General features: G+C 52.0%; 4 protein-coding genes across 4 annotated transcripts; 3 read left to right on the top strand and 1 right to left on the bottom strand.

The window, feature by feature from the left end:
* Window positions 1-6,501: 6,501 nt before the first annotated feature.
* sebA (putative C2H2 transcription factor (Seb1)) lies at window positions 6,502-8,625 on the top strand. The gene is made up of 3 exons (XM_073765242.1): window positions 6,502-6,612; window positions 6,666-7,247; window positions 7,312-8,625. Exons 2-3 carry the CDS (start codon window positions 6,674-6,676, stop codon window positions 8,481-8,483), a joined length of 1,746 nt encoding a protein of 581 aa, XP_073615687.1. The 5' UTR covers window positions 6,502-6,612; window positions 6,666-6,673; the 3' UTR covers window positions 8,484-8,625.
* Window positions 8,626-9,256: 631 nt separating this feature from the next.
* On the top strand, window positions 9,257-15,601 carry BDV17DRAFT_298376 (uncharacterized protein; the record flags this gene model as incomplete). The annotated part of the gene is made up of 6 exons (XM_073763677.1): window positions 9,257-11,942; window positions 12,686-12,762; window positions 12,813-12,937; window positions 13,031-13,399; window positions 13,452-15,355; window positions 15,440-15,601. Exons 1-6 carry the CDS (start codon window positions 9,534-9,536, stop codon window positions 15,599-15,601), a joined length of 5,046 nt encoding a protein of 1,681 aa, XP_073615686.1. The 5' UTR covers window positions 9,257-9,533.
* A 1,539-nt stretch (window positions 15,602-17,140) lies between these two features.
* Window positions 17,141-19,113, bottom strand: BDV17DRAFT_291177 (uncharacterized protein; the record flags this gene model as incomplete). Its single annotated transcript, XM_073762075.1, has 3 exons — window positions 17,141-17,674; window positions 17,739-18,615; window positions 18,680-19,113. The coding sequence occupies 3 exons, from the start codon at window positions 19,111-19,113 to the stop codon at window positions 17,141-17,143; spliced, it is 1,845 nt and encodes a 614-aa protein (XP_073615685.1).
* A 498-nt stretch (window positions 19,114-19,611) lies between these two features.
* BDV17DRAFT_291176 (huntingtin-interacting protein K) lies at window positions 19,612-20,180 on the top strand (the record flags this gene model as incomplete). The annotated part of the gene is made up of 2 exons (XM_073762074.1): window positions 19,612-19,968; window positions 20,070-20,180. 2 exons carry the CDS (start codon window positions 19,612-19,614, stop codon window positions 20,178-20,180), a joined length of 468 nt encoding a protein of 155 aa, XP_073615684.1.
* Between the last annotated feature and the right edge of the window lie 129 nt (window positions 20,181-20,309).

Genomic DNA, 20,309 nt, shown 5'->3' with positions numbered 1-20,309 from the left:
CCAAAGTAGAATCCGCCAGTCTGGATCCTCGCAGTCGTTGCCCTTCCAACATTCGAAGAATGCCACTATATAAAGCCTATTTTTACCTGGTCAATAGTTGCGGCAATGGTCACATCGATTGACGGTACCGACTGGCATGATTGGCTGCAGAGGGGCCCCGGAGATGAAGAGCTCTAGCGTGTTTCAGAATGTCGAGCTTGTTAACTTAATTGCTCGCTTCCGAGCTTCCAACTGGCCCAAGAGGTGTCCAAGACGGCCGCATCCACGAGTCTCGCGCTCCACTGCTGGCATTATTGGTTTGGTATATCTCTGTAGTGATGCAGTGGCTGGGCAGTGGTGGTGAAGATGGCTGAGATTCAGAACGTCAGTATTACTCATAGAAACCTCCATCGCAGTCTATCCCGCCTTGGGTAGGTGCTTTGCAACCATGGCTCCAATTACTCGAGTTGGTGCCTGCCGACGCTGAATGACCATCACTGAGTTAATTGACCAACCGCCACATACCTGTTCGAGTTCGAGATGCGCCAAATGGACTGCCAGCACCGGCGATGCATCGTCGACCTGGATATCATCGGTCACGTTCCGTCGATATGCAACGGCACCCCCAGCGTCTGCCGCCCAGTAGCCCACGGTACTGGGTCTCACTGGCGCAGACCTCAACAGTTAAGATGGGACATGTTACATCTCACTCTGACGAAACTTGAAGCGTCAAGTGCCCTCGCTGCTCCCGCTGATTCGCCAAATAAGCGGCAATCCCGACACTCGTCAACAGCACGAGGTCTGTAGGGCGACTTATCTCAAAACCGCATGCAAGGGACCCGTGGCCAGCGGGTCTCGCGGCGCCCGGCACTCACTTACGCGGGAGTCCGTCCAGCTGTCATATCTTCGCGTATCAGTGGCCCTAAAATCACCTCGTGGCTATTCGCAGAACAAGGTCCATCAAGGTCCTTACCATATCGCCAGTCAATCAAATTATCTAATATTTATGCGTGAGTTGCGAGACAATTGAGGGTCCAGAATCCGCCCTCGAGATTCCTTCCTTTGTCAGGCCATTTGCCGCTGGTGGGGTTAGCATTGAACCTGTCACGCACCTCGCGGGCCTCGAAAATCAGACAATGGTGCGTATGACTATGACGGCCTCGGAATTGGGGGCCACTCGTCAATCATTCTGCAAGGCAGGTGTGAGCTGCGTGACGGCGTCGATCATCACATCACTGCATGGAGTACCTGCCTGAATCTGGTGCCCAGAACGCCATGCAGGCGGCAGGGCAATTGCACCCAACTCCAATTGCGAGCCGTCGGGGTCTGCCTATCATTTTCGATGGTCAATCGTGCCGTCAGATACGCGCAATCGGCTATCCCCTATCCGTGAATGATTTGGGGTATCTATTATCTTGACTGCAGGTTTACTTGCGGTGTAGATATTGTCTCTAATGTGATTCATGCACCGGCAAAGGATTCCCAATGATTCGACTCGTCACATTGATTATCCTCGCAGCGTCTGTGCGACAACGGTGCCCTCCCCCGTTTCGGCCTCGGACGCTCGGCACCCGAGGCCCTGAAATTGATTGAATGCTAAGAAATGACGGTGAACCTCGAGACAACGACTTTGGTCTTTGACTCGAATATCGAGCTCCCCGGCCGAAGATCCATCATCTGCCTCAGATGACAAATTACTAATAACATCTACGAAGGAAATTATATCAAAGTGGAGCGACGAGCTTCGAGCTTTCGAAATGGAAGTCTTCTCGAAGGAAATCAAATGGTCTCCAGTTCTCCTGGTCCCGTACCGGTTAATCTATCTGCTACGGCTATTGACCTTCTCGAAGGCTTCTATGGAGTCGATATGGCTCGACTCTTAATCAAAGGTGTGGATATTCAACAGTTCACCATTCAGGAGTAGCAGGAGCCGGCGGCGAGCCTATCTCAAGCTCGTCATTCCAAGGTCTAGCCGACCGTTGTTTAATCAATTATGGAGTCGCTAGACCAAGACATCAGTAGGGCCGAAGCCGGGGAGAAGGGAAGCGGTGGGAGAGGTGAGATGAGAAAGTACAGTACTAATCTTGCGTGGTGTTGTTGCCTGTTTCGACTCTCGACCCTCGACTCCAGCGGCCCAGCGTCTCCATTATCATCTCCGTCCCTTGTCGCGAACCCTCCTGTCAAAAAGTACCTTAATTCCCAGACAGGATCAAGTAGTGGCGACTGCGGTGCTAGCTATTTTTAAATGGCCAATGAGTGGCGGTAAATTCACGCGCTAGACTGCATTAGGTGGCGCTAGACCTTCCCGAGCCGGTCTCCAGCCTGGCCCGTCTGGAGTCTGCGAGTGTGCAAACTGCAGGTGAGAAACATCAAATGCTGTCACCGACTCCCGTCGTTTCTCGCTTCTCGAGTAGGCAAGAGACATGTTTTCGGATGGGAACTTCAAAACCTCAATACTGGACCTGGACCACACCCAGATTCAGAACTCAGGTTGGAGAGTTGGAGAGTCTAGACAACTGTCTCTTTACCTGACGCATCTGGAACGCACAATCAAAATTCGGCGAGTTTGCGTCCCACAAAATGTACCAGTACCTGAGTGATGACGAGAGGCCAAATATCGGGTTGTTACTTTTTGTGCGATAGACTGCGACAACGCCTGGTAACGTTCGGGTACCAGTATCTCGCTCGTACTACTCTGTCTACTCCTGTGGGGTGTGTACTCCGTACAGAGAGTTGGAATATAGATGCTCAAGCTTGCGGTCACCCACTCGGTTGACGGTCTTGTCTTGATTTTACTCTGTCTCTACAGAGTATCTAGTTCTACGGCTCCGGTTGGGATGGATCCCTTGCTTGATTGAGCCTTGTAGATATAGAGTTGTCAGGGTTTCGCTGCGATGCGGTCTCACCTGCACGATTGATTCCCCGCCCTGCGAGGGGCAACTTGAGTATCTCCATCTTCCATATGCCACACTTCGAAATGCAAAAAATCTAGAGTATGCGTCGCTGATCATTGCGTCGAAGTCGAAGGTTTCATTATTCGAATGCATGAGTCGGTCGGAGTCTCATTATCGCGATACGGCGATAGAGAATAAAGGATAAAGATTGAAGTCAAGATTACTGCATAATTGTATCGCCGCTATCTGCAATCACTGCAGCAATCTGCATCGTTATCATTGTTCTTGTCGTTGACTGAAAAATGAGGGGCAAGATCACCTAACTTCAAGTTTGACGAGAACTACGAAAGAGTTGCTTTTGCTTTATTCAATCTACTCGACCCATTGAAGGCCTCAAGGCACAGATCATCATGCATGAATTCGTGCCTGGCGATTCAAAGTCGAAGTCCAAGCTGCATTGTTTTGTCCAGACTCCAGATCAGAATCAGATCAGCATGAGTCAAAATCCAGTTAAAGGACGGTCCGGAGCTCGGAGTAAGCTTTTAGCTTTGGTTTTCAAGGTCATTACCTGCCAAGCAACGTTCTTTGACGTTGGTTGAAACAGCTCACTCGCTCTTCCGGGGTATCTAAGTAGATTCAAGACAAAGAGAACCTTGAATAAAGTGTAAGAAGCTCGAAGAGCTATCCTATTGGTCTAGGAAAGGATTCCGAATCCCGGAATTCAGTGTGGGATTATTTGAATCCTGGCGAGAAACAGCGTCACTTATGATTCTCTATTCTGTATATTATTAACTGAGGTTTTGTGCAACGTCGGTGCCTGCCCGCATTTTCCGATAAGCAGAGACAACCCCGATGTGAACCATAATTGGCTGGATTTTGGGGGCGCTGGCGGTTGTGGGTTCCAGGTCAAGACTGCTGCAAGGATGCGCTCTCTCCGCAGTTGTTCCTGCAGTAGACCGCAAATAAGTAGTGACCGGTCTAGACGGTGTTGAACAGGTCCAGCCAAAACTGGAAAGTATGTGATATGACCTTGTGGCTCAGTCTCTTTCACTGAAACCTGTCTCGCTTTACGGTTTGCAGGCGGTGATTGCTGGCTGCCTCAAAGGTAAAGTGATGATTTATTTGTCAAATGCGATGGTTGGATGCTCCGGCCCGCAGCAATATTGTATGCAAGGTGGGCGCTCACGCAAGCGTACCTGGCAGATGACAAGCAAACTTGTGCTGGAGGACAGGATGCAGCCCCTCATGTCAGAAGCCACAAGCAATCGGCATCGAGAAGCTGTCCGTGGAATCGGTTGCAGGAGCGTCATGTGAAAGAAGGTGCGTTGAGAGCGCATAATACACTGCAGATATTGGCTATACCGACAGGGATTGCATGCACCGTGATGTGTTCTCTGTTCTCAGAGTTCCCTACCATGCCACAATCAGTGGGCCGTTTTGAATCGCCACAATAATACCCGTTAATATAGGTCTCAAGTAGATTACTCCGGTCGGCGCATCGTAACCATCTCGTCAGCCTTCTTTGTCCTCTAGGGTGAAGGGAAGGCAAGTCGACGGCGACAAAAGTGTGGCACTGACCACTGACCACGGCAGCGGTGCGACGGACAGAATCCAGGACCCAGGGCAGCACGGGGAATTGATGTTGATCGACCCTGCCGTCCGTCGGTGTCTTGCTCACAGTTCACCTTCACAGTCACAGAGACCCTCTTCGTCTCATGGTCGCAGACGCAGATCTTACTCAAAGCACGGCGACGGCTCGAGCGCAATCAAAGCAATCTACCAAAGAGGCCTAGCGTGGCACTCCAACAGGCCGGACGGGATGCCCACTCGCAGTGGGGCCGAGCGAGTCAATCCTTCCCACTTCAAACACTGAGATAAACCAACTTTTCGGTAAGAGTGAGACTCGCGCTGCTATCAACGCCCGCACTTATTGGCTGTGAGAACCCCCCGCTCTCGCTCAGAAAGAGGAAATCGAGGCGGCCCACTTCAATTTCGACCCGGGCGCTGATTGGCTGCGGGGCGGTGCACATCGCTGATAAGCCGATGGCTTGGAATCAGACCAGCATGTCATTGTCACGTCTGGACGCCGTTGCAGCGCTGTCATTGATCGAGGGTGGTTCGTCGGTAGGCGCGGGCAAATGCGTGGGAGGGCACAGTCAGGCAGTCAGGTAGTTGTTGGTGTGATGCGGCTGGGTTCAGGGAAGAGGACGACGAAGAACGACTGGCGGAGGGCGAGCAGCATTAATCAAAATTGGATCTATTTTAGGAAGGAGCGAAAATCATTGGGCCAGTTACACCTTTTAGTCTTCGGTCCCGAAAATAATACTCTGTAGTCGTCTAGTTGTGGCAACTACTCAGCCTTCGACAACACAACATCCAAATTGAGCTGAGACATCATGAGAACCGCTGCCAGAGCTAATCAGACTGTAGCAGGAAAAACTCTGTTGGCCACTGAGACTGTCCGATGCAGCGCCGGGAACGCTGTTGGTTCGCAGCGGCAGCCTGTCAGCGACAGCGTACCTGAGCGACTGAGTCGAGTCGAATAGATCGCTCTCCGCATTCACCGATCCTGTAAGCGGACCGTCGCAATGGAACTGAGGCCACCATTGGAAATGGGGCTTGACTCCTACTCGTGCTCTCTTAGCAAGCCCCCCACTGTCTTTACGCTTTTTGGGACTCCCCGGGTGGACCGTCACCGCACCCTTCTCGCTCTGGCCTTGCACAGCATCCGATGGCAACAACGGCCAGCCAGAGCGAGCACTGTGCACTGTGCACATTTCTCTGCTCTTGCTCAGAGGGTGAGAGTTAGTCAATCCTAGTCCCACCGTGCCGTCTCCGCTGAGGTTGCAACGATGGATGGCCATAGCTGGTGCCAGAGGAGCATCAATCTTTTTTTCGACAGAGTAGGTATCTGATTGCAAGTCTGATAAAAGATGTATCTACAGGTTGGTACTATAGGTATACTGGTATAGAGTTGATAAGTGCTCAATATTGGCCTGCGAATGACACCATCCATGATCTATCGTCCGATTATTCGTCGCAGCTAGTGGAACCGTTTGGGAAAATAAAATAATTAATTTATTTCCTGGACAAAGTACGGCTCCAGTCCGTCGAATTCGTAGCACAGGCAGATCACACTCTTTTACCCACATCCACCAACATCCACTCGCTCACTCCATCACTCCATCCCCATCCACCATCCATTCCTTCCACTCTCAGTCTCTCAATTTCCCTCCCCCGCGACTTCATCTTCTCATCTCTTCCTTATTTCAATTTGTCCCTTCCTTTCCTTTTTAGTCCTTCTTGATCCCTCGTCTTTCGTTCTTTTTCCTTTTCTTATTCTATACATATCCTGCTTGCGTCTCTCTCTGCAGACCACCTATCTCTATCTGTCTTCCGGCACCTTGAGACTCTACTACTACTGTACTGTCTACCTGGTCCTGTCCTTCCTTATTAGACCTTGCGATACGTCGTCTAGAGAACGAGAGATACATAAGAGCACGGAACATCAACAACACCAACCTCGCTTCATCTCGCCTGCTCAAGTCTTATCTTGGGCCGCTATACTCTGCCTCTCCTATCATTCCTTATTGGGGGGCCCAGAGCCATCCGACAACACATTCTTTGCACCACTATCGTGGACAATACTCGCCAATAATACCTAAACTACTACTATATTTATAATAATACCCGGTCGAGAGCAGACTTTCTGCTCTTATATATTTCGACTATAACTAATGTGAGTACGGGTGGTATGGTGAGACGGTGGACGGGGTGCTGACAAGTATAAAGTAGCGACTATGGACGCATACACAATGGCTTCCAACGGACAGCCGCAATTCGCATACTACCCTGCCGATTCACAACCGAGACCCCAGTACGCCAGCCATCCTTCGGAAATGCAATACTATGGCCAGGTCTCGCCGTTCCCGCACGCTCAGCCACAATCTCAGCAGCAGCACTGCGTGCCCGAGCAGCCAATCTACACTGCTCCTGCAGTCCTCAACATGCACCAGATGGCCACCACAAACGCCTTCCGCGGCGCTATGAACATGACTCCCATCGCTTCTCCTCAGCCATCGAACCTCAAAGCTGCTCTTGCTGTGCAAGGCTCGCCTGCTTTGATGCCAATCGACACCCGTTTCGTCAGCCACGACTACTACACATTCCCCTCCACCCCGCCTCTTTCGACCTCTGGAAGCTCTGTGAGCAGCCCGCCTTCGTCTATTGGCTCCCTCCACACTCCTCTCAACGAGAACTTCTTCACCCTGGAGAAGTTTGAGGGCGTGAAGGAAGGATGTGAGGAGGATGTCCACGCTGAGATTCTGGCCAACGTCGACTGGCAGCGCTCAGCTTCGCCCGCCATGACTCCTGGTAAGTTGTCGGCTTGACTGAGAGCATCCAGTCTACCCACAATCAGTAGACTAATACCTCCTAGTGTTCATCCACAACCCTTCTATTTCCAGCCAGGGTTCAGAGCTTCTTTCGGCAAACAGCTCATGCCCATCGCTATCACCATCCCCTTCTCCTGTTTCCTCGATGTTCGGCCAGTCCCAGTCATCCCTCCAGGTTGAGCACTCCACCTCTTTCTGCGACCCACGTGAGCTCACCGTGGAGTCGGCCCACAACGCGCCTGCCGAGCTGCCTCCATTGCCCTCTTTGTCCTGCGATGACGAAGAGCCCAAGGTTGTTCTTGGTAGCGAGGCTGTGACTCTTCCCGTGCACGAAAACCCCGCGCCTGCCTTCACATCCACCACCCAGGACCCACTGAACACCCTGCCGACGTTCGACAGCTTCTCGGACCTCGACTCGGACGATGAGTTTGTCAACCGTCTGGTTGACTTCCACCCCAGTGGTAGCACATTCTACCTCGGTGGAAAGAGGCAGCGTCTTGGAACCTACTCGCTGGATGAGGATGAGTTCCTGAGCGAGCACGGCTTGGAGGAGTCGGAGGAATTGGAAATCTCTCTTTCTGGTCTCCCTACCATGCCTCTCGAGTTTGGTGAGACCGAAGAGTCGGCCAAGAAGCCAAACAACCGCAAGTCAAACAAGAAAGCTGAGACTGAAAGCGACCCTGAGGCTCTCGCCGGGATGCAGACCCAGATGCCCGTCAAGGGCAACGCAGTTGAGCCGGTCGCGCACGACCACTCTGATTGCCAACCCCGCCAGAACTCGGTAGTCAGCTCTTCTGGATCTGAGACCGCCTCTGCTCCCGTTTCAGTCAACCGCCGTGGTCGTAAACAGTCATTGACCGACGACCCTTCCAAGACCTTCGTCTGCACTCTCTGCTCCCGCCGCTTCCGCCGTCAAGAACACCTCAAGCGCCACTACCGCTCCCTGCACACGGAGGACAAGCCCTTCGAGTGCGGTGAGTGCGGCAAGAAGTTCTCTCGCAGCGACAACCTCGCCCAGCACGCCCGGACTCACGCTACCAACACCGTCATCATGGGCGTCATTGACACCAGCAACGGTGCCCAGTACGACGAGCGGGACCCATCCACGATGGGTACCGTCATTTACGAGACGGCCAAGTCCAGCGAGTCCGAAGAGGCGCCGGCTGCTGACCGACGGTCGCTCAAGAAGCGCAAGCGTGAGGAGGCCAATGCGTGATCCGGTATCTCCTGAGGCTTTCACGAACGCTATGCGACCAGGAACTTTTCCTATTCTTTTATACAACTTCTTGCATTTTCACCAGCTTCGACATTCATACCGGTCGGTTTGGCTTGGATTCGGCGTTACGAGCAATCATTTTTGGGTACGGGTTCGCATCACAATTCTCGAGGTCACAGAGAAAGAGAAATCATAGGAAACAAGCGGTGTTTTTGGGACGCCCTCATTTGGGAATATAGAAGGGGCGCAACACTCGGATCAACAAAATTATAGAGCGCATCGCATGGTTGAGACTTATCCATCTCAGCTACAACGGGTTGATCTTCTTTTCCTCTCGTTGATCATTTTTACCTCTACTCATTTTTATTCCTGCTTCTCTTCTTGTATTTGTTTGCAGTTTCTCTTTGACATATTTTTTTCTTCATTCACTTCGTTCACTGTCTTCTGCCTATTCTGTTTAATTTGCTTTTCCTGCCATCTGTGCTGGTTACATGTATAACTTACCTTTTCCGCTTCTACCTGTCGTTTACTACCTCATACCCCCATTGCATACTGTTTTATATTGGACATTTGCCAATTGGTTGCATTTCCCGTGTGCATAATACTGCGTTGTGCTTTTGTGGCGGTCGTCATCGGCTTCGCTAGTCATAATTGAGATGTTGCTGAAGCATATACTTTCCACCTTGTAGTCACTGTAGAAGAGCCACTGTATTGTTATTTAACATTGAAATTGATGGTAGATATGTATGCCGCTCGCGGGAGTTCGATTCCAGTACTCTTCAGGCAGGAGCGAGGGGACGAGCTCTCGCGCCTGCATCCTGCTCTACATAGCAACCGCTGAAGCTGTTCGAGTCTCTTGTATTCTCTTCATTTGCTGCACCCAAGGAATTTAAGATTTGACAGTAATAAAGCCGAAAGTGTTGCTCTAGTCCTTATTCTCGCCTCCACATTCTCGCGGATACACTTCATTGGCATTTCCCCACCAGATCTTATCTCCTGAGGGGTATCCAGAAGAAAATTCTAACCCCTCACAAACACCACTCCCTCAACATGTCACAACGGAACCCGAAGGCCCCAGGTTCAGGCACAAGCCTGAACGTAATCGCCCTTATCTCCGGCGGAAAGGACTCCCTCTACTCAATTCTGCACTGCATCCGCAACGGACACAAAGTCGTCGCGTTGGCGAATCTCCACCCGCCACTTCCCAGCACCACCACCAACAATAACAATGATGCATCCCACACAACAGAAAAAGAAAGGGGCGAAGCAGAAGACGACATCGACAGCTTCATGTACCAAACAATCGGCTGGAACGTGATCCCGCTTTACGAGGCTGCGTTGGGGATCCCGCTCTATCGGCAGCCAATTGAGGGGGATGCTGTTGATAGTGGACGGGTTTATGGCGATGTTGATGTTGATGCTACTACCTCTCAAGACAAGGACAACTCAGCGGTGTCGGGGACGGGTCCAGAAGACGAAACGGAATCTCTCATTCCCCTCCTCCAACGGATAAAATCCACGCATCCTGAAGCCAACGCTGTCTGCGCAGGCGCGATTCTCTCGACTTACCAGCGGACCCGCATTGAAGATGTCGCGGGAAGACTGGGGCTAACTCCTCTGGCTTGGTTATGGCAGTACCCGTTCCTTCCGGCCTCGGCGGAGCGAAGGTCACTCGGCGGTGCGGATTCCGAAGCAGGACTTCTAGAAGATATGGCGGCAGCCGGATGCAGAGCGCGGATCGTGAAAGTTGCTTCGGGCGCGCTGGATGAGGGGTTTCTTTGGGGGGATGTTGCGGACCCTCAAGGTGGGATTCGGGGGAAGATTGTGAGGGGGGTGAAGAAGTTCTCTTTTGGTGGGGGTGAGGATATCAGGGGTGCTGTTATTGGTGAGGGAGGGGAGTATGAAACGCTTGCGGTTGATGGGCCGGGGTTTCTTTGGAGGGGGAGGATTGAGGTTCCGGAGTCGGGGAGGGAAGTCAGAGTTGGTGACGGTGGTGTTGGGTATTTGAGGTTGACGGGAGCGAGGGTTGTGGCCAAGGGAAACAGTGAGGATGGTGTGAACCCGGACAACGTGCGGAGGCCGGCGATTTTGGATGGGGAATTTACGGGGGCTTTGAGTGGGCTTCAGAATGGGGATGTTGATGTGGATAGGAGCGAGGATGAGGCTGTACGAGGCGAGGGAAAGTCGTCCTGGACATCTACAGAGTCGATTCAGGCCGTCAACGGTGGTGTCTGGACAGTCTCTAACATAACAGCACCCGAGGCTGGCCCCGGTGCTGCCGAACAGATGGCCGCAATTGTGACGAAGATCCGCAACGTTCTAGATACCCCAATCCAAGGCGCCGCCTCACCCTCAGCCTTACCCTCAGCCTCACCCCGAACAACATCCGACATCATCTTTACAACCGTCCTCCTACGCTCTATGGCCGACTTCCCCTCCATGAACGGCGTCTATTTATCTCTATTTCAGAAACCGAACCCGCCCGCAAGAGCCACAGTGGCATGCGGCGAGAGCCTACCCGACGGCGTAAACGTGATGGTCTCAATGGTCGTCGATCTAGGATCCAAGGCTCAACGAGACGGCCTGCACGTTCAGTCGCGGTCCTATTGGGCCCCCGCAAACATAGGACCGTACTCACAGGCCATGTCTGTGCCGTTACGGGGATCGGAACGGATGGTTTACATTGCTGGCCAGATTCCGCTAGAACCAGCCTCCATGGAGCTGATCGAGAGTGAGAGCTCTACAGATAGCGGAAGGCCTTCATGGGATGAGACCTACTGTCTACGAGCTGTTCTCTCACTCCAACATATGTGGCGGATCGGAGCGGTTATGGAAGTGGGCTGGTGGTTGGGGACCGTTGCGTTCTTTACGGGGACGGATCACGTCCGGAGTAGGGCTCGGCTTGCATGGAAGCTCTGGAGGAAAATGCATACTCCCATTGAGGAGGCACTCGCTGAGGAGGAAGACGAGGACTCAACGTTAGACGTCTGGGATATCAAGTACGGGCGAAGAGGACACGAGCAGTCGCAACCACAAACTAGTACGCGTCCGCAACTTCCCAACTTCGATCTGGTGGAAGCCGAAAGCCCAGTACCTACATTTTTCGCAGTGCAAGTTCACGAACTTCCCAAAGGCAGCGACATCGAATGGCAGGGCCTAGGCTACCGTTGCATGGCAGTCCGATTAACAAACTCAGAGTCAAAATTTGGGCGCACGGTAGAAGCGACTACGAAAGAAGGTCTGCGATATACTGCTATTGAGATTGACAGTGGCGCAGACAGGGATCTCCAATCTCAGATGCAGCATGTTCTGGAGGTCTACGGCTCCCAACCTGCAGCGTCCCACGTCGTTATCTATACCAGCCAACCTCAGGCTATACCCCACGACACCCGCCAAGCACAAATCGTACCTTGCAAGTCCGTCTGGGGTCCAGAGGGAAGGAGACTAGCAGCGGGGGTGGTTATACAGCGACAGACGTGATGTAATCTATGGCCATGCCATCGACACAAGTTCTTGACTCCGAAGACCGCGTAAAGTCCGTCCAGGATGGAGGGGCGATGCGATGGATGGCGTAAGATTAATCGAGAAAACCTGCAAGAGGATTATCCAACGGCTCTTGGAGGACTCGTTGATTGGGCGATAAGCGTGGGCTAAAATGCCGGGCAGATGTCACCAACGGCCGCCCATCTTAAGCGACTCCCACTGTTCTGGAGTCTGGACGCTGACCCGGCCGTCGTACGTGTCGCCCGGCCGACTGGGCTGGCGCAGTCGCTAGAGCCTGCTAGAGCATGGTCCTCCGAGCTAGAGGGAAAGCGTTGGGAAAGAAAGCGCAAACAGGATCTCAGATAGGTAAACGGGCAGAAATAGTTTGATCCATGGATATGTACTCCGGAGTAGAGAGTGTGAGTGAGTGAAGATAGTGGACAGGAAGAGATCTCCGTAGGCAGAGGGAAGTGGTCAGAGCATGTGACGACAGAAAAGGCCCGCCTTCACCTTCCGCTCGATAAGCTGCCATCTGCACTCAAGTCTAACAACATCTCCCCACTGATACCGATCGGGATCTGATGTCTGTTCGTCTCGTCACTACTGTCAGGTAAGATGATCCTGCCGCCACCCTCGCCCTTGTTTTCGCCCCGCTGGATCTACTGAACCTACTGACCGTCCAGGCTTAGTACTAGTGGCCTTTGCTCTCCGACTTCCAGTTCCGCCCTCACACGACACGACCCGTTTTCCCACCCACGTCCGATCATGACGTCCCTCGCGCTATAAACACGATCCTGTTCACATTCATAATATCCATGGGGCCATGGCAATGTCCTCTTCTACAAGCCAGGAGGACGACGCGCTGTCTCCGCACCCGAACATATCTATGATTCCGACTCCCGCGGACTCGAATTCGGAGCTAGCTGATCTCCGCGCATTATCGCGATCACCGCACCCGTATCATCGCACCAGTATCAGCACCAGCAATGGCAATAACAACAATAATGGCAACTGCTCCGCACATCACAATCATAATCACGATCACCACCGAAAACGAACGCAAGCACGAACATCTAGCGATAGCGGCACCGAGGCGGACGACGAGAGTACAGGGCTGCTGAAAGGTCTACCGGTACCGCCGCTTCGGTCTCGGAGAGCTTGGAATGGGGTCTCGGAGACTGATGTTTGGCTTCCCGGGTTGGGGCTGCAGAGATGGCCGTCGCTTGCGCGGTCGACTTCGCGGAGCTCGAGACGGAGCTCGAATGGGGTTGCGGGTGACCAGGAAGATATCCTGGAATTGAAGAATAAGATCAAATTTAAGAGGAGGATTGAAATTATACGGAGGGCGTTTGAGACTGCGCTGTTGTTTTCTGTTGGTGGGGTGGTTTTGATGCAGCCGGGGGTGAGGCAGAGAGCTTGGGGGTGGAGGAAAGGTAGGTTGACTTCATGCTATGGTGATTCGATGGCTAATTTTGGTGATGCTAGAACTCGTTGCATATACCCTTACTGTTGTCGGAGTTTACCTTTTCTACCCACTCAACCGCCACGGACGTTTACGGCTTTCCAGATTCTTGTCCTTTGATATTCCGTCTAGTTTCGACCCAGCGCCGCTTTTATACCCAATTCTTATTCCGGTTTACGTTTCCTTGTCCTTGTCGAGCCACGAACCTTCATTGATACTCCCGAACGTTCTTCTAGCTCTCGCCTCAATACCTCCCGCAGCCATACCTATGCACGACCTAGTACATGGGCAATGCGTGATGCACTGGCTTCTTACGTTACTGCCTGTCCTCGTCTCAGAGCAACTGTCCTGGCGCAGCATCCGACCAACCCCTCTTTCTCTCCGTGGTCTTGATTCCGAACTCTTGACTCTTGTTTTTCCTTTGCACCAAGCATTGATACCCACTCTAGATTTCCTTTTGTCAACCAGCATTCTTCCAGCGGAGTTACAACTTCTGACGACTGCTCTTATTAATCTGTTTCTATTCGCCACGTCTCCTCAGGCCGAAATTCTCAAGGCACTGCTTTGGCTGGGCAGCCTTTGTATTTTTATCTCTTGCCGCCAGGTTCTCCATTGGGAGGTTGCGCTGGCCCGGATCCCGACCTGGAAGTTTCGACGGTCACCGAGCGGGTCGAGCTCGCGCGAGCCGAAGAGTATTCTCAACTTGCTCGATCATAGGATTTGTCAGAGGTTGAGTCGTGCGGCGTCTTCGGATGATCCTGGCTCGGATAGTGATTCGCCGGATGGCCATTTGACCTCTACGTCGAGAAGAACAACGTATGAGGTACGGGAGAAGACACCACCGGAGAGTCCTACTGAGAATGCCATTGTGGAGGACTCAATCCGGCGTCAATCATCTATCAACTTTGAAGAAGCCTTGCGCTCAGCAAAGGCCAGGACTACGCCCAGGGGGCGACGCAAAAGGCTAATATCGCCAGACCTGGCGTCGTTCCTGGCAATGACCGTTCCTCAGGTCCAGGTCCGCAAGTGGCTCTATGCGCTCTATACATACTTAGCTGTTCTGGCTGTCATCCTCGGTCCGGTGCGCAAGTATGTCGGCGAACGAGCTTTGCAGGGCGAAGATCCCTTTGGCTGGGCCTTGGGATACTTGCTTGGCAATGTATCCTGGTTCAGGTTCTGGGTTATTACTTCAAGCCTAGAGCGCTGGATCCCGATTCCCCCTCGCCTGGACACCAGTCTATCCGACGTATTCTGCCATCTCGGCCGAGCAGAACACCTCCGTAACGCCTTTGGCTACGCCAACACACGCCTCCTACTGATCGCATACTGCCTCACCGTGCTAATTACTGGCATCGTAATCGTTATCCGGTTAGGAACATACGTGGAAGTCGACACTCGCCGCAAAGTCTTCCACGGCACAATGGTTTTCATGTTCCTACCGACAATCTACATCGACCCAGCCTTTTGTGCGCTGGCCATGAGCCTCGTCCTGGCCATCTTCCTCCTCCTCGACCTCTTCCGCGCCTCTCAACTCCCGCCCATCTCAAGACCCCTCACATATTTCCTTGAACCATACGTCGACGGAAGAGATTACCGTGGCCCTGTCATTGTCTCTCACATTTTCCTCCTCATAGGAAGCGCTATCCCCTTATGGCTTTCCTTATCCGATATCGCTCGCACCGGCGACTCCCCGTGGAAAGACTGGGACGTTGCATCCCGCGACCCAAGTATGCTCTCTGGTATTATCTGCGTTGGTCTCGGTGACGCCGCGGCCTCACTCGTGGGCCGGCGCTTCGGTCGCCGCAAGTGGTTCTGGGGTGGTGGGAAGTCCGTCGAGGGGAGTCTTGCGTTTGCCGCGTCTGTCACTGCGGGCTTGATGGTTGCTCAGGGGTACCTTGTCCTGGGACAGTGGCCTGGTAGTGGAAGCGTGAATGGAAGCGCAAGCGAAGTTCTTAACAGACAGGAAATAGAAGTACAAGGGCAGAGCTTGTCATTGTTATTGTCACCGAAGAGCTTCGCCTTCCACTGGCCTCTAGCTCTAGCATTCATCAAGGCCGTCCTTGCGGCTGGTGGTGCGAGCGCCACGGAGGCTGTTCTCACGGGTTGTAATGATAACGTGGTTGTGCCTGTTGTGTTGTGGCTTCTTGCTCGGGGGTTAGGGTTTGGTGTTTGATCTTGTTTGATCTACCAATACCAAGCAAGTACTATCTATCTATCTAGCTATGGATGATATGATAATTCTCTATGATTGTTGATGACGTGATGGTGCATTTTATCATCGTACTAGGTACTAGGGTGTATAACAGATACGAATTCAGCGACGTTTCGTCGATTCCATTTGGTTCTTTGTCTGTCCTGGACTTTTGAACAATTGTAGAGGTAGAGGTAGAGGTAGATTGGCACGTGTAGACTGTGCCGTAAATAGGGCGGCGATTGGGACTCTTTCCAGGCCTCTGAGGTACCTTAAGCTTCAATGTCTATCTAGGTACTACTATTCTATCTAGTAGGTACGTAGTAGGTAATAGGTCCATTAACCTCGACACGAATATCATAATCCTATTTATTTGACTCAATCATCAATTACTTGATCTTGAACTCAAGCACGCATGCACTGACTGGTCGAGTCAAGGGGACCGGACGGAATATTCTCATATCTTTCCTCTCTCTTGCATTGCACGGAACCCGTGGATCTCGTCTCTTCTTTGAATTGGAATATGGACGGGAGAGAACCAACCCTGCCTGACCCGTCATTCTTGAGTGCAGAAGACGGTTGGGTTGGTATGATAGAAGCGACGTCTGTTCCGTGGATAAGGTAGATAGATACTACCAGCCACGGCCCTTCACTTCGCTACGGGAAACTGGCCTCCGGCAGTTTCTTAAGCGCAATAGAGAGATAATTGTATCTATATAGAGTTTCCCATACAATCAGAAGTACCTTCCATAAGTCAAAAGGATATGATGACTATTTTAGGAAGAAATATTTCCAGGGCGTTTCCCCCCGGACCCCACCTGGCCTACTTGAAGCGCAATATAGAAGTAGTTTGTAAATATAGATATTTTATATACAAACAGAAGTATCCTTGCGTCAATATAACGTTGCAGAATATGCGTATAGTGTAGGTAATACCTACCTACCTACCTAGTCCGGGCGCTATCATCCACCCGCAATTTTGAGGCCCGAACATGTCAACATTGACGGCCCGGAACTGGGATCCAGATATCTAAATATCGGGTACTGTACTTGGTGTACGAGAAAGAAGACAGATAGAAGGATGGAATGCTAGCTGGAGCGGATTTACCAACTCCCTTTTAGTTCAGAGAGTACCCCACCTGGGCAAGGTCAGAGGTCCAGATGAGTATGAGTGCGCAGAACTACCTAAGGTATGAAGAAAGAGGAATAGAGTAGAGTAAAGGAGTAGTGAGAATCCAGATATGACGGCGCTGGAAATGATACTATAGGAAGATTCATTCGCTTCTCTACATTTCAGTGGACTAGACTTCATCCGCTCCTTCCTGAAAGGCATCCCACCCCACCCTATTTGAGTCCGCTGTACAGGGAAGGTGCGGTGGAGCTCTTTCCGTTTCACTTCGGCACGCGACTTCCTAGTTAGAATCATTGGCTATATCCCAAGTTGCGGCGGGGGAAGCCTGGTGCCGATGGTATCGCTCCCTCCCATTGTACGTAATTAGTGATTACACCCCCCCGTCAACGTCATTGTCCTAGAGAAGTAAATTCCCACTGAGAAGAAGGCATCGTCTCAAAGAACGCCGCATGAGACTGGAACTTTCGCCTCATCGCCACGTCGTCACGAGAAGCACGAATATTAGGATAACCAACGGCATCCAGCGGCCGAAATGGCAGACATAGGGGCGAGGTAGTCTGATTCCGGCAGAGTGTGATGTACTTTCCAGCCTTGTGCACACTCTCGACTTCACCATAGACTAACAATTCCAGCTTGGGTAATCCCTTCGCCCCGAACGCCCACGCAGCGAACGTGAAGAACTCGAGGAGTTGGACGGGGGCGAAGTTTTTCGTGTGGGCGGAGAAATTGAATGAGAGGCCCGGGAAGCGGTAGGAGAAGATGGAGAGGAGGTTGTTGAGTGATTCAAAGTCGAGTGAGCGCGTTGGGATGTTGTTTTGTAGGTTGTGGAGGTAGTGGGTTAGGTGCGTTGGTGCTGTGCGAATGTGCAGGATTTCCCATTCGAATGGTGGAATGTCGTTGTCGTCCTGGGAGAGTTTTGCCATCTACATGAATCCCGGCTCAGTGGTTGATACAGGTTCTGCTGGATAATGTAAGGGGTAAACTTACGAGTGTTGATGGATCTTCGGATATTGCGAGACACTGAAGGTTTGCACCGCTCAGCAACGCCAGCATCTCTTCATCTAGCTTGACAGCGGTATCGGGGGGAGTCGACGTGTCAACTTCAGGCCAATGAGCTGCAAGACGTCTGTGATATACGAAGCGCCTGAGTCGCGTTCTGAGTGAAAAGACTGACCGCCAATGGATACGGTGGGATAGCGATAACTCATCCAAAGCATCCACGTGGATATACACATCTTCGAGGTTGGGCAAAGAGAGGTGAAAGAATCGTTCAAAAGCGTCGGTATCCTCATTATTAGCAGCGTCGATTTCCATATCAAGGCTGTTCAGTTGGACAGTGGTGGTGATGTCCGCGATAGTACCCAGGAGTTCTGAAATGGTGGCACATTGACGCAGCGTCAAATGCCGGAGTTGATGCAGCTGAAACGCGTACGCCATCTCGGGGACTGCATACTTGAAGTCAACACCACAAAGTGACAGCTCTCTCAAACGTGACAAAGACGTCTGGGCGTGCCCCTTCTGCAATTGAAGGATTTTTACTGCGAATGCGTTCTGATTCCCCTGGGGGTCTTCCCATCCTCGCAGGTTCGTGCTCAGCGAGTGATGGACACCCAGTTCGAGCTTTTCAAGCTGATGCGCATTGCAGCTGAAGAAATCCATAAGGGAGACGCAGTCTTTGATCTTGCATACCCCCTTCCAGGAGAAGCTCCGCACTCTGTGGAACATCCAGATGGATAATCCGTCACCATGATTGTTGGCGCACTTTGAGGTGTCTAGCGCGAGGCATTCTATGTTTCTCTGATTCTCACACATGTACCCTCCCGGACCCAAGAGATGATGAGGGACGCACGAGCCAAGCTCCCATCTAATTCCCCGTCAGCATCAAACCTCAGGTATACATCAAGGTCAGACGAAAGAGAAAAGCAGACCTAAAACTCACAACCCCATCCCTCACCAACCCTCGATACAACGGGATCACCGCCCAGGACAAGCCATCCTCAGGGTTTCTCAGAGAGGCAGCAGGCCTCTTGGAATCGTAAAAGCAATTCTTGACATAACAATCCCCAGGATCCGCCGCGAAGACCAGTTCTTTGGCGAATCTCAGGTTGTGCTTGTCCGGTAGAACAGGGTCGGCGTCCCAGTCTGTGTTCAGCGCAATTGTCCTCTTCCGATAGATTTCGTGAAGGTGTATTTCGATAATTGCATGCAGTCGGCGAGAGAGTTTGTTGACCTTCGTCAGGGTGTTGCTGTCGAGCTGCGTTCCCGGTGAGTACGGTGTTTGTGCGGGGTGAGAGCTTCCATTCCAATTCCTTACATATTTGCATATCTGCAAGAGAATCTCGGCGGGAAGAGAGTCCAGCATGGCTGATCGTCATCCATCAGCGGGATTAATTTGGATTGGTCTGGCTGAAATTGGAGGCATGGTAAAGTGAAGTTGGTTGAAATAAAGCACGCCTGTGTGGTCGTGGAGATGCGCTATACGCATACGGAGGCTGAAGATGGTCTTTTTCTGGAGTATGGCTCTCGAACAAGCTCTGATCCTGTTATCGAGCCATCTAGTTTCTAGAGTCAGTAAGTCTTCTTACTAATGGATTGAGGCATAAGTAGAAACCTAAAATCTTTAGTACAGTCTATCAGTATCTTTCTCTGTTTTACTCCAAGTATATGGCAGTCACATGATGACATCACTGATCACTCCCCCATACAACATCCAACCCCACACTCCACACCATCAATCGATCAACCCCCCACCCAACAACCAAATCGCCAATCCAAACAACTAAATACAAACATTCACCTACAATCCAATCCAAACCCACCCACTCACCCACTCACCGACCAACCAACATCACGAATAAAAATGTCCGACCCAATACCCTCCGCCGCCCCCTCCGACCCCTCAACCACAACCTCAACCTCAGCCGAAGACCGCAAAGCCGCCGCCGCCCTCTCCTCTCTAAACACAACCGAGATCTCGGCGTCGGGCGCAGAGCCGGGCTCCGGCGGTACATCTGGCGCAAAGCAGCAACCTTCATCGGCGGACCAGGAGGCGTTGGGGAAGGCGATGAGTCGGCTTGAGATTGCGGCGGGGAAGGGGAAGGCGAGCGGTAAGGCTGCGAGTTCGAAGGAGGGGACGACTGGGGGGAATGGGAAGGGTGCTGAGGGGGGGAAGAAGGTTGCGGCTGTGAAGGTTTCGGGGGAGGATGTGGCTTTATTGGTAAGGGTTATTTTTCTATCTTCTATCCTGTCCTGTCCTGTGGGCTGGGATGGACTTTTGAGTTGGGACAGCTAACTAACTGGCTGGTTGTTCGACTATAGGTAAGCGAGTTAGACCTAAGTAAAATCAAAGCAACGGAGTTGCTCAAGGCGAACGAGGGAGATGCGAAGAGGGCGATTCGGGCCTTTATCAGTGCTCCCGTAGGGGCTTGAGGTGCGAGTACGAACGAGTACGGGATGGAACTGCGTTCTTGATGTTGGAGTTGGCCTTGGCGTCACTATTGTAGGTTTTGGATCTGGTGTTCGGGGTTGAGTTGGAATGTCTTGGTTGAGTGCGGCGTT

Source organism: Aspergillus undulatus, assembly GCF_047715775.1.
Source record: "Aspergillus undulatus strain CBS 261.88 unplaced genomic scaffold BDV17scaffold_23, whole genome shotgun sequence".
Taxonomy (NCBI): domain Eukaryota; kingdom Fungi; phylum Ascomycota; class Eurotiomycetes; order Eurotiales; family Aspergillaceae; genus Aspergillus; species Aspergillus undulatus.
Note: the sequence above shows the minus strand (reverse complement) of the source record. Positions and strands in the feature narration are given on the sequence as shown.